Source organism: Choloepus didactylus, chromosome 13 (genome assembly GCF_015220235.1).
Source record: "Choloepus didactylus isolate mChoDid1 chromosome 13, mChoDid1.pri, whole genome shotgun sequence".
NCBI lineage: Eukaryota > Metazoa > Chordata > Mammalia > Pilosa > Megalonychidae > Choloepus > Choloepus didactylus.
This window is the reverse complement of record NC_051319.1, coordinates 94,396,817-94,409,097: the sequence shown is the minus strand read 5'-3', so window position 1 is coordinate 94,409,097 and position 12,281 is coordinate 94,396,817. Positions and strand designations below refer to the sequence as shown.

The 12,281-nt window shown below is 43.9% G+C and overlaps 1 protein-coding gene across 4 annotated transcripts in view; it reads left to right on the top strand.

The window, feature by feature from the left end:
• Positions 1–11,221, top strand: part of PDE6A (phosphodiesterase 6A) — a 96,340-nt gene extending 85,119 nt beyond the window's left edge. For 2 of the 4 annotated variants that reach the window (XM_037801835.1, XM_037801837.1), the window contains 4 exons: positions 270–344; positions 1,886–1,969; positions 5,514–5,661; positions 8,051–11,221. In XM_037801835.1, coding sequence (XP_037657763.1) covers positions 270–344; positions 1,886–1,969; positions 5,514–5,661; positions 8,051–8,130 — 387 coding nt within the window. In that variant the 3' untranslated portion in view covers positions 8,131–11,221. The remainder of the gene's footprint in view (positions 1–269; positions 345–1,885; positions 1,970–5,513; positions 5,662–8,050) is intronic. The other 2 variants (XM_037801836.1, XM_037801834.1) reach the window with 1 other exon arrangement.
• Positions 11,222–12,281: the final 1,060 nt, after the last annotated feature.

Here is a 12,281-nt window from a genome sequence, read left to right as displayed (position 1 = left end):
TTTCCTTCCAACTCTGGAGGAGGGAATCCCTGTGCTGGCAACATCAAGTTGTGGGGCTTGTGCTTGCTCAGCCCAAGCTCCAGAGCCAGCCCAACTTTGCTCCATCCTCCTCTGCAAAGATGCAGGGATTTCTCCAGTGGCGACAACAAAGTGGAATGGGATAGCAGGAATGGGATTATCTTTTTGTTGAGCTGAAAACCCATGTGGGTGGGAGCAGGGGTGAGAGGATTGGGACTGGGGTTTAACTCCAGTGGGGGTATCTGTTGCAGGTAGCTCTGCTGGTTGCTGCAGAATTTTGGGAACAAGGTGACCTGGAGCGCACGGTGCTGCAACAGAATCCCATTGTGAGTAGAGGGCTTTGTGTGATCTCCTTCTGACCTAGAGATGTGGCCTTGATGAAGAGCTATGACCTTGCCCTGATGGAGAGATGTGACTTTGCCCTGACATAGAGATCGTGACCTTACCATAGAGATGATCTTTGCCTAGTGCAGTGGTTTTCAAAGCCTGGTCCCCAGACTAGCATCACATCATTATTTGAGAACATGTTAGAGATGCACATTCACAGGCCCCACCCTAGACTTATGGAATCAGAAACTCTGGGACAGGGCCCAGCAATGTGTGCTTCAAACAAGCCCTCTAAAGTTTGAGAACCTGCCCTAACGTATATGTGTTCTCAGCTCATGACGAATAAAGACTGACAAGTGGACATTAAAATTTAGATTTCCCTTTCAGTTCCAACAGTCTAGGAATCCACCTCCTTAAGCCCTATTCTAATAGCACAGAGAGAGCAAGGGGGAGACTGTGTCAAGCTGCAAACCTCTCCAGGTCAAAAGTTAACTTGGCTGGGACAGCCAGACTGCTCACTACTGCATACAGCGAGACTAGTTAGAAGGTTTAGCAGTGCCCCTGAGGGTAGAGCTAAGGGGGGTGTCAACAGTATGGGGAAGGAGTATTCCAGCAAAGGGAGGTGGGTTTGGAGAGGAGGAATAAGGGGAGAGACATTATGGGGACAGAACCATAGATATGGGGATGGACTAGACATGTGAATGTGGGCTAGGGATGCTGGGCAGGTGCTTGAAGCTTGGGCAGGAGCTGAGGGGAATGGAATCCTGTGAGGGCCAGGTGAGTGCTGTGAACATGAACAGTAAGGGCCCATGCATTTATAGTTATTTCTTTCTTTCTTTTTTAACTTTTTAAAAGGTAGAGAGAATGGTGTAATCAACTCCATGTACCAATCAGCCAAATTAAATAATTAGCAACAGACTGCTGTTCTTGTTTCATCTGTTCCCCACAATACACTTTTTCCCTTTTGGCTGGACTATTTTAGAGCAAATCCCAAGCATTATGTCATTTCTCCCATAAATATCTTAGTAAGCTTGTATCTGTAGGATATAAGAACTCAAAACACACAAACATTCATGCAAACAACTACAATACTATTATCACACTCACAAAATTAATTCTTTAATGTAATCTATTACCCAATCTCTATTCATTTTCCCTGACTAAGAAAACCCATTGCATTGCTTTGCTCAAATCAGGGTCCAATCAAGGACCACGCTGCCTCTGATTATGTCTCTTAAATCTCTTTAAAAGTAGCAGCCCCCTCCCCTTTTCCATATGCCATTTATTTGTTGAGGAAACTGGGTCTTCTGTTGTGTCGTTTCCCACATTCTGGATTTGACTGTTTGCACCCTCATGGTGTTATTTAATGTGTTCCTCTATTCCTCATATCCCCTGTAAACTGCCAGTTCAGATCTGGAGATTTGATGAGTTTCAGTTCATTTTTTTTTTCAGCAATGATACTTCATGGGTAGCATGGGGTCCCTCCTCCTGCATCAGGTCAGAAGGTGGAGTGCATTTCACTCTTTCTCCCCCATCACAGCCCATGATGGACAGAAACAAGGCTGACGAACTCCCCAAGCTTCAGGTTGGCTTCATTGACTTCGTATGCACCTTTGTCTACAAGGTAGGCCCTTTTCTTCCTCAGATACAACATGTCTTTGATAAACCCAAGATTCCCAAGGACATTAGGAATAATATACCCTGACAAGTGACCAGTGGGTGAGACTTTACAAAGAACTCTCATCAATGACAGTATTTGGTCTCCATGACAGCTTTAAGGGTCTTGTGTGATTGTACCTCCGGCCTGGAGATTGGCACATTCTAGTTGCTCAACATATAGTTGTGGAACAAATGGCTAAGCAAGGCTTCAGACAGGGGAGGCGGGAAGCATAGTGAACACATGCCCTCCCAACTTCCCTAGCTGGTAGAAACATGACAGGCCAAAGGCATCCAATTGCTAAAAGATAATCTGGCTGTTTAAAGATAATCTGACTGTTTTCAAAGTTAAAGTCCCCCTTTTGAGAAACTCACCACCTGCAAATCCATGGTATCTGTGCACCACCCACCTCCCATCTTTAATTTTTATTTTGGCCATGTTACATGAGATGAGAAGTGATGGGACCAGTGTCACCGAGTCAGCCATGAGGCAGGATTAGAGCCAGGGTTCCTGACTGCCAGTCCAGTGCTCTTTCTGATGCGCAAGCTGCAGCACTACTGCAAGAAAAGGAGAAATGTAAATGTTCCCAGAGGGGAGACAAGTGGGTCCCTGATATAACATTGTCTAATTGGGGTCCTTTTATCAGTGGAGCAGAATAGCTGATTGCTTTCCATTATCATTAGTAATGTCAAATGAGGTTATCACAACAGCCCTGTGAGGTATTATCACTGTCCTGATTTCTTGGCTGAAGCTAAGCTCTGTTAGTGAGTTGCCCAATGTCACACAGCTTGTGGCAGAGCTGGGACCCAAACCCAGGCAGCTCTGAGTGCATTTGGTTCCAGCTGGACCACCACAGTGGGCCCTGGCTTAACATTTTTACCTTGGGCAAGTCACCTTGGATCTGGATCTTGATTTCCTCACCCAAAAAATGTAGGAATGATGATTTTTGCTGCCCTACCTCACAGGAGCCTTTGAGGATCAAAGGAGATAATGTTTCAATCAACTGTGATGGGCTGTGCTCAAACAAGGCATTATTTTTATTCTTAGGAGTTGGAAGGGATCTTAAGAATCACCTTCACAATATCCCAATTTCATTCAGCAAATATTTGCTCCTTTTTTAAAAATATGCATTTTTTATTGTGAGCTTTAACATATATACATAACAGTGATAACTTTGAAAGTACGATTTAAGAAGTAGTTAGCAAATTTCAAAGAATGTTATGGGTTACAGTTCCACAATTTCAGTTATTTCCATTATTGTGAAATACAACATATATACAGAAAGGTTTTAACTTTTGATGTACAGCTCAACAAACAGTTATATAGGTAATTTCAAAAATTCTTATGGGTTCCATTTCCACAGTTTCAGTTCTTTCCTTATTATGAAATATAGGGTATATACAGAAAGGTGAAAACTTTCAAAGCACCATTCAATAAATTGCTATAGAGCAAATTTCAAAGAATGTTATGGATTATAGTTCCATCATTTCAGTTATTTCCTTCTAGCTATTTTAATACTCCAGCCTCTAAATATACATATATTTATATGAAGTTTCAGTATTTGTAATCCTTTGTTAAATCCTATCACATCTGTTGCTAACCCCTCCTCTCACTTAATCTCTTTCTCCATCTTCAGGGGTGTCTAGGCAGTGAGCACCCTAACTTGTTCATATTGAAAGGAGGTGTCAACAGCATGGGGAAGGGGCTGCATCTGGTTGTTGTTCTTGTTGCCTCTGGGTTTTAGGACTTGTCTGGCATAGGAACACTCTGGTGGATTTAAGTTTCTGAGAGATAAAACTTAGTGAGTGAATCTTTTATGGAATATCAAGTAGGGACCTAGGTATTTGGGGACTATTGGTAAGGGCATGGCATAGTGTGGCCATTTGGGATGTCTAGCTGGAGCTTGCATAAGAGAAACCTCCAGGATAGCCTCTCAACTCTATTTGAGATCTCTTAGCCACTGTAACTATATTTTATTACCTTTCTTTTCCCCCCTTTTTGTCGAGTACGCATTTTCAGTCCCTCACTGCTCACTCCTGGGAGTCGTGTCCCACATCACAAGGGAGATTCAGTCCCCTGGGAGTCATGTCCCACGGGGGAGAGGGGGTGTTAATGAATTTATTTGCCGAGTTGGGCTTAGAGAGAGAAAGGCCACATCTGAGCAACAAAAGAGGTTCTCTGGAGGTGTCTCCTAGGCATAATTATAGGAAGGCCTAGCTTCCCATTTACAGCCATAAGTTTCACAAGAGCAAGCCTCAAGTCAAGGGCCTGATTTATTAAGTAGTGGGTTCCTAATTTCACACAATATATATTCTATCCCAAGCTAAACAGTCAATTTCTCACATTATCTTCACTTAGTTGTTCAGTCATCATCACTCTCAACTTTAAACAATGATCATAGCATAAAACATCCCAGAACACTTATCAGTTGCTAATTATTCATCCCTAGTATTAGTGTAGTGCTGGTAAGATTAAATTAAATATTAAATATAGTCCATAATTTGTAATGGGTAGTTTTTCCATATACCACTCTGTTAACTCTTTGTACCAGTGTCATACCTTATAACATGCTAACATTTATTTATGTTTGTAGTGCTACTCTGTGGGTTACATGCCTTTAAACAACCACTTTCAAACATGTTCACCTTCAAGGCATCACTGATACTTATAATCCCATTAATGAACCATAGTCACACCTGACCATTACCATACCATTAAGTTCACCCTCATTCTCATACCTGTACATATTAGATTATCATTCCCCCTTCACTAGCTTCTGTCTATCTCTAGGTCCCCTATATTCTACATTATAATACATTTATTTTACATTTTTCACGGGGTCCACATTCATGGCAACATACAATCTCTCTCCTTTTGTGTCTGGCGTTTGTTGAGTATCTTTTTGCACTAGATGCTGTGGTAGGACAGGGTCACCCCAGAGAACTAGACAGGCGATGTCCTTGCCCTCTCCAGGCTCACGACTCCTGGGGGAGACAAGCAAAGGGGTTCACTGCAATGAAGCGAGAGGTGGTAGGAGAGGGGCTTTGGGAGCTGCTCACAAGGGTCAGAAAAGGCTTCCCTGAAGAGGTAACGTCTAAGTGGAGGCTTAAAGGAAAAGGAGAGAGGGTAGAGTATTCCAGCAAAGGGAATAGCTTATGTGAAGAAGGATACCTCCAGGAACTGAAAGAGATTTGGAATGACTGGAGGGTTCATGATTGTGAAGGGCAGGAGAGGACAGGCTCATGGAGGGGTTTGAAAACCATGTTAAAGGGCTTCAACTTCATCCTGAAGTGGGGGACATAGGAGGGTTTTAAGTGGAAGAGGGACGTGGTCATGTTGATCTGAGTCCCCACAGTGTCAGCTTGCACAGCGCTTGGTGACGGGAAGCCTGCTATCCGCCAAGGCCGCTCACTGCAACACCGGACAGTTCCCACCGGGCCTCCCCATTAGTGCTGACCCTGGAGCCTGACCCTCCCAGGTGCCCCTGTGCCACAGGCTCGTTTTCTTCCAGGAATTCTCCCGTTTCCATGAGGAGATCACCCCCATGCTGGATGGGATCACCAACAACCGCAAGGAGTGGAAGGCTCTTGCTGATGAGTACGAGGCCAAGATGAAGGCGCTGGAGGAGGACAAACAGAAGCATCAGGCGGCCAAGCAAGGTGTGTGGGAGGATGTTTTAGTTCAACTAAAGCAGCTGAAATGCAGATACTATAAAACAGGCTGGCTTTTAACGCTGGGGATTTATTAGCTTACAGGCTTACAGTTCTGAGGCTGTGAAAATGTCCAAATTGGGCAATCCAGTGACCCTGGGCTCCTCTGTCACATGGCAAGCTTATGACAGCATCCATTGGTCCTTCTCTCCAGGTTTCATTGCTTTCAGCTTTTGGCTTCTCCATCTGTGCCTTTCTTTCTGAGCTTCTGTGTGTGTCCTTCTCTTTCTCAGCTTCTATTCTTTCTGTTTCATTCTCTTATAAAGGACTCCAGTAAGAGGATTAAGACTCACCTGGCATACACCTCAACTGAAATAACCTAATCAAGAGGTCTCACCCACAATAGGTTTACACCCATAGGAATGGATTAGCTTTAAGAACATGATCTTTTCCGGGATACACACAGCTTCAAATCATCACAGTCGGGAAGATGGAGAGCTCAGTGTGTCTGGGTCTGGCCTCAGAGTCTCACACATGCTCCCATTCAGGTCTTTCAATGACCTATTATTATCCCCATTCTATGTATAAGCTATGGCGTCCACATCACACAGTTAGTGACAGAGCCTGGTTCCCAAAGTTGAGGCTGAGGAATGCTCTGGGCCTCCCAGCAGAGACTCCCAGGCCAACACCCCTCCTCCCCAGAGGACAGACCTCAGTTAAGGCTGTGGACATGGGCCTCTCCCCAGGCACAAAGGAGAAAACCTAGAATTATTGGTTGGAACAAATGGTAGAAGTCATATTTCCAAACTTCTGTCTGATGTTTGCATCCCATGTACACCATCATGAGTCTTTGTTTGCATAATACCAGTGATGGGGGGCTCACCATCTTACATGGCTTCCTCATTCAGTATCGCTATTAGAAAGCTCTTTCTTTTAACTGTTTTCCTTAAAGCTTCAACCAAGTAGCTATAGTTCTGCCCTCAGGAACCAAATAGGACTTATCTGTTTCCATTTTTCCCACTGACAGCAGTCCTCCTCCCCAGTCATTTCTTTTACTGGTTGTATAGTTCTGGCTCCCTCAGAGGACACAGTGTCTAGTTCCTGCCCCACTCTGACTGTCCTATTCTGCACATATGTCCCTCTTTATCAATGGTTCTCAACATGGACGCTGTCAGGTTTCCAGCTCTGCCCTGCTCTGGGCAGGGTGGACTGATTCAAAACTGGCCGCTGCAAATATGGGTCCACCACTTACAGTTCTGCAAGCTGTGCTCTGCCCAATTTCAGGGGTCACCCTACACATTACAGTCATGCAGATTGGTATAGCTACTACAATTCCCTAGAAAATGCACTTTGGGCCTCTCCCCAGGCACAAAGGAGGAAACCAAAATGTGTCATGAGGAAGAAGCATTTTTAAATAATTTGCACAAATTGTCTTTTGGGCTAGTAGTATGTCTGTGCAAACTTGCAGTCAGCAGATTCTTTTGTTTGGATTGCATTTTTTAAAAATGTGAATTTGTTGTCCAAATTTAAAAACTGGGATATTTTACATTTAAAAATCCAGATTTCCAGCTTTTCTGGATCTGACCACACCAGTCCTACATTTCTGCATGACAGCAATTGGCTAGAGCTCAGTAGCAACTGCCCCCTTTGGCTGGGATGAGGGTTCTCCCTAGTTTGTTAGTCTCTAGCACTTCCTGCTGTCTCCCAGACCCTGGTGCCAAGTATTGGTTGCCATTTTTCTTCATGCTTGAGCTGAAACATTCTTGGTTTCCCTGAGTCTCCTAACACCTGGTGTTCTGGTTTGCTAAAGCTGCCACCATGCAAAATACCAGAAATGGATTGGCTTTTTCAATGGAAATTTATTAGGTTACAAATTTACAGTTCTACAACCATGAAAATGTCCAAATGAAGGCATTCAGAGAAAGATACTTTGACTCTGAAGAAAGTCTGATGGTATCCAGGGTTCCTTGGTCACATGGGAAGGTACATGGTGATGTCTGATAGCCCTTCTCTCCAAAATGTCTCTGGGCTTCTGTGTGTCCTCCCTTGTTCCTCCTGGGACATTTCTGTCTCTGCATCTGGGTCTGTGTAAGTTCTCTTAAGGACTGCAGTGAACTAATTAATACCTACCCTGAATGGGTGGGGTCACATCTCCATGGAAATAATCTAATCAAAAGGTACCACCCACAGTAGGTCTGCCCCAACAAGAGTGGATTAGAAGGACAGTCTTTTATGGGGTACATGACAGATCCAAACCAGCACACCTGGCTTGTCTTCTGCATGTGTGGCCTCCATAAGCCCTTGAGTTTGCAACTCTTAGTCCAAACCAGAAGGTCAGAAGGGAAGCCCCCTGTAGCCTCCTCTAACCTGATGTGTTCTCTTTTCTGTCTGATTACAGCAGCCACAGGAAATCAGCAAGGGGGGAACCCTGGCTCTGGAGGGGGCGCCCCTGCATCCAAGTCCTGCTGCATCCAGTAGAACAAATGGAAATCTATTCACAAGCACGGCCCCTCCCTTCCTGGGAAGAAATTACCCAAGCCAGTGGAAGGCCACACACCTTCTTGAGAAATGCAAGTCAGGATTTGAAAGCTGAAAGAAAATTTAGCTTACACCTTATCTAGTGGTTTTCAAACATTTTTTTAGCCTTGAGAACTTTTCATTAAGCTAAAACCAATGTTATAGCTTTCACAGACATCACTTAAATATTTAATTAATATTATATCCATCTGCTTGCTTAGAATCATTTTTGTTCATATAATTTCATTTAAGGTCTTATAAAAATTTCAATCATTCTCAAAAGTAGAGAATTTTACAGTGAATCTCCACATACCTATCACCCAGATTCAGATATTAAGATTTTGCCACATTTGCTTCTTTTTTACATTTTTTCCTTATTTTTCTTCTCTGAGTATTTTAAAGAAAACTCCAGACATTATGTCATTTTACCCCTTCATTACACATCTTTAAAGAAACACGGACATTTCTTACACCATTATCACATCCAACAAAAGAGTAGTAATTCCTCACTATCATCACATGGTGGGTGCTGTGGGATGGGTGCCCAGTTCCCCCTTCAACGAAGGACTTTTGACCCCAGCAGCTGTGAGTCCTGTCAGTGACAAACCTGTGTCTGCCTCTTCAGGGATTGCCTTGGCTGAAGGAGCTCCTTTTCCCAAGGTCATGTTCTCTCCCAGGGTGGCCCATATGCCATGAAGGATCTAGGCCAGTTGTCTTGGTCCAACACAGGACAACTCTGAGGGCCATTTTAGCTCCTGAACTTCCTGTGGGTTCAACTACCGCTGTCCCTGGGCTTGTGTTGCAGCTCTACTAGTCCCTCTGCCCATTCCTTCCTCCTTCCCTCTCCCTCCCCAGTCCCAAGGGCACGCCCAATAAACATCCTGCAGACTAAGTCTGAGGCTGCTTTCTGGGGAATCCAACCTGTGATTGGATTTTCCTCATTGCTGCAAAAATATCCTTAATAGTTGGTTTGCTTGAAACTGCTCCTAACAAGTTTAGCATAATAGATTTAGTTGTCATGTCTCTTAAATCTCTTTTACTCTACAGCAGTTCTCTTTTTTTTTTTCTTTGCCGGTGACTTGTTGCAGAAACAGTCAGCTGTCCTGTAGAATGTTCCATAGTCTATATTTAACTGCCTGCTTCCTTTGGGTGGAGTATAATGACGTTGTAATAACGTTCCTGTCCCGTTCTCCTATAAATGGACGTTGGCGCTACAGATAACTTCTTTTTCTCCCAAACACAATGTTATGCAGAAGCCAATATATTAAAGCAGTTACTTTGAGGAGACAACCACATGGCTTCTCTAAACTGTTTATAAGCCACTGATCTACTGTAACCTCACTTTTTATACAAATTAGGAAACCGAAGGCCAAAGAAGGGGACAGGGCTGGGCCAAGTTCACAGCACAGTTCCCAGGCTTCCCTCTGGAAGATTCTCAAGGTTAGAGCACACCTGGTAGAGGGCACACATCCCTGCGACTTGTACTGCACCGCACTAAGGGCTCCACACGTACAAGACCTGCCCATATTTACACGCCATGATGTCAACAGGGAGCTGGGTCTGGAATCCTCATCTTGAGATTCCCCAGCTAGATTTTCTGCCCTCCTGAAATCGACACTCATTGGTGTTTTAAGCAGAGGCGTGTCCCTAAACATGTCACATATGGTGGTTAAGTGGTAGGGTGGAGAAGAAATCCATGTTACCCAGGAACAAGCAGGCACTGATGCTGCTGGCCCTGGCTCTGTCCCTACATTTCTGAGTCCTCTGGGCAGGTTCCCTCTGCTGTCTCTGCTCCACAGCCTTTCTCATTTGTCAGAGGGTCACACTCCTGGCCATGCCTCTCTCACGGGGCTATGGTTAGCACCAAATGAGACTGCGAATGATGGGGGTCAAGGCTAACATGTATTAGGGGCTTACCACGTGCTAAGTACTGTGCATGATCTAATTTCATCCTTACAACCCCAAGGGGAAGACATTGTTACCAGCCCCTTCTATCAAATGATGAGGATGAGGCTCAGAGAGGTTAAGGAACCTTCCCAAGGATGCCCAGCGAGTAAGTGGTAAAGTCAGGACTCGAAGCAGACTGCAGCTTGTAGCCATTTTCTCTGTACCACACTGCTTCTGAGAATCAGCTTTTTTAGATCACAAAAGGACCTTTGAGTTCATCTAAGCAAATCTGTTCGTTTTATAGTTGAGGAAACCAGGGACCAAAGTGGTGGCTTGTCTAAGCTGCACAACACAAAAGTGGTGGAGCTGGGCCTCCAACTCAGGTTTTTTGAGGCACTAAATCTGCCATTCGGGTCCTGGCACTGCTGATGCACTTTCTTTAGAAGGGACTATTTCTTGTGATTTTTGTGGCTTGGCTCTTTCCCTGGCTGTGTACAGTCATTGAGCCACAGGGTAGGATTCCCTTACTCATCTATTCAGGAAACCCTGACTGATGGGAGTCTGGGCACCCCGCAGTGAACGAAGCAGCAGCCCTGCTCTCCTGGAGCTTACCATCCAGCAAGGGGACAACAGATCTGCACAATCAATCACACAGACACCCAATTCACTCTAATTCGGGCCGAGAACTGTTGTATGGAAACATTCTCGTTCTTTTTTTTTTGTTTAATTTCCGTTTCATTTTTTTCCCCAGAAATTGATTTTTCCTTGGTCTTTATGGACTCAGCTCTTTACGTGGGCTTTGGCAGAGGCGGTGGGGCAGCACCTGCAGGTCTAAATTGGCATGGGGATGTCCAGTCCTTCTGGGCTTTGCGAATCAGTTTCTGACTGCCTTGCCAAGAAAAGCACAACTCACGCAGTCATGTAGCTTCACATACAACTTAGAAACACAAAGGAGTCAAAGACACTTGCTTCGGAAATGTCCCTGCTGGCTGCGGCCTCTACTATGTTTCGAATGATGAACTTCTTAATGGCCTTATCCTTGGGCACGCAGAGGCATGGTTCATGCAGCAAATAGGCTGCACGTGGCTGCAGCCCTTTCTGGCATGACTGTGGTTCCTTCTTTTCTTCATTATCTTGGAAGCGAACACCCGAGATAGCCATCCCCATTTGCTTTTTTTTTTAAATTCAGTTTTATTGTGATATATTCACATACCATACGATCATCCATGGTGTACAATCAACTGTTCACAGTACCATCTTATAGCTGTGCATTCATCACCCCAATCTATTTTTGAACATTTTCCTTATACCAGAAAGAATCAGAATAAGAATAAAAAATAAAAATAAAAAAGAACACTCAAATCATCCCCCCCATCCCACCCTATTTTTCATTTAGTTTTTGTCCCTATTTTTCTACTCATCCATCCATACACTGGATAAAGGGAGTGCGATCCACAAGGCTTTCACAATCACACTATCCCCCTTGTAATCTACATTGTTATACAATTGTCTTCAAGAGTCAAGGCTTCTGGGTTGGAGTTTGGTAGTTTCAGGTATTTACTTCTAGCTATTCCAATACATGAAAACCTACAAAGTGTTATCTATATAGTGCATAAGAATGTCCACCAGAGTAACCTCTCAACTCCATTTGAAATCTCCCAGCCACTAAAGCTTTATTTCGTTTCATTTGCATCCCCCTTTTGGTCAAGATGTTCTCAATCCCACGATGCTGGGTCCAGATTCACCCCGGGAGTCATATCCCGCGTTGCCAGGGAGATTTACACCTCTGGGAGTCAGATCTCCTGTAGGGCATCCCCCTTCATTTTAATGGGAAGAATCATGATGTGTTCTCTCTTCCCTAAGAAAATAAATCAGCTAAACAATGAAAACTAGTTTATATAAGTAATTTCCAAAACAGCATATTATTTTATGTAATTTTAAAAACAACAAGTTGAAAATAGTTTGTACCTACCATGAAACGCAACATGTTCTTGTTTGTGTATGATTTTCTTCACCAATGTTTCAACTCTTTGGGGGCTCCTGGGTATTGTGCACTCAAATCACACTTAAAAATAAAGCTAAAAGCATCAAAAAACAGCTTTAGGCCAAATTTTTTTTAAAAGGTTAAACACGAGGAAATAACATGCATGCATGTACAGAAGTGACAGTCTGAGATGCCACTTCTTCATCCCTCACACACTGGGAGTACACAGGATAAGTAAAAC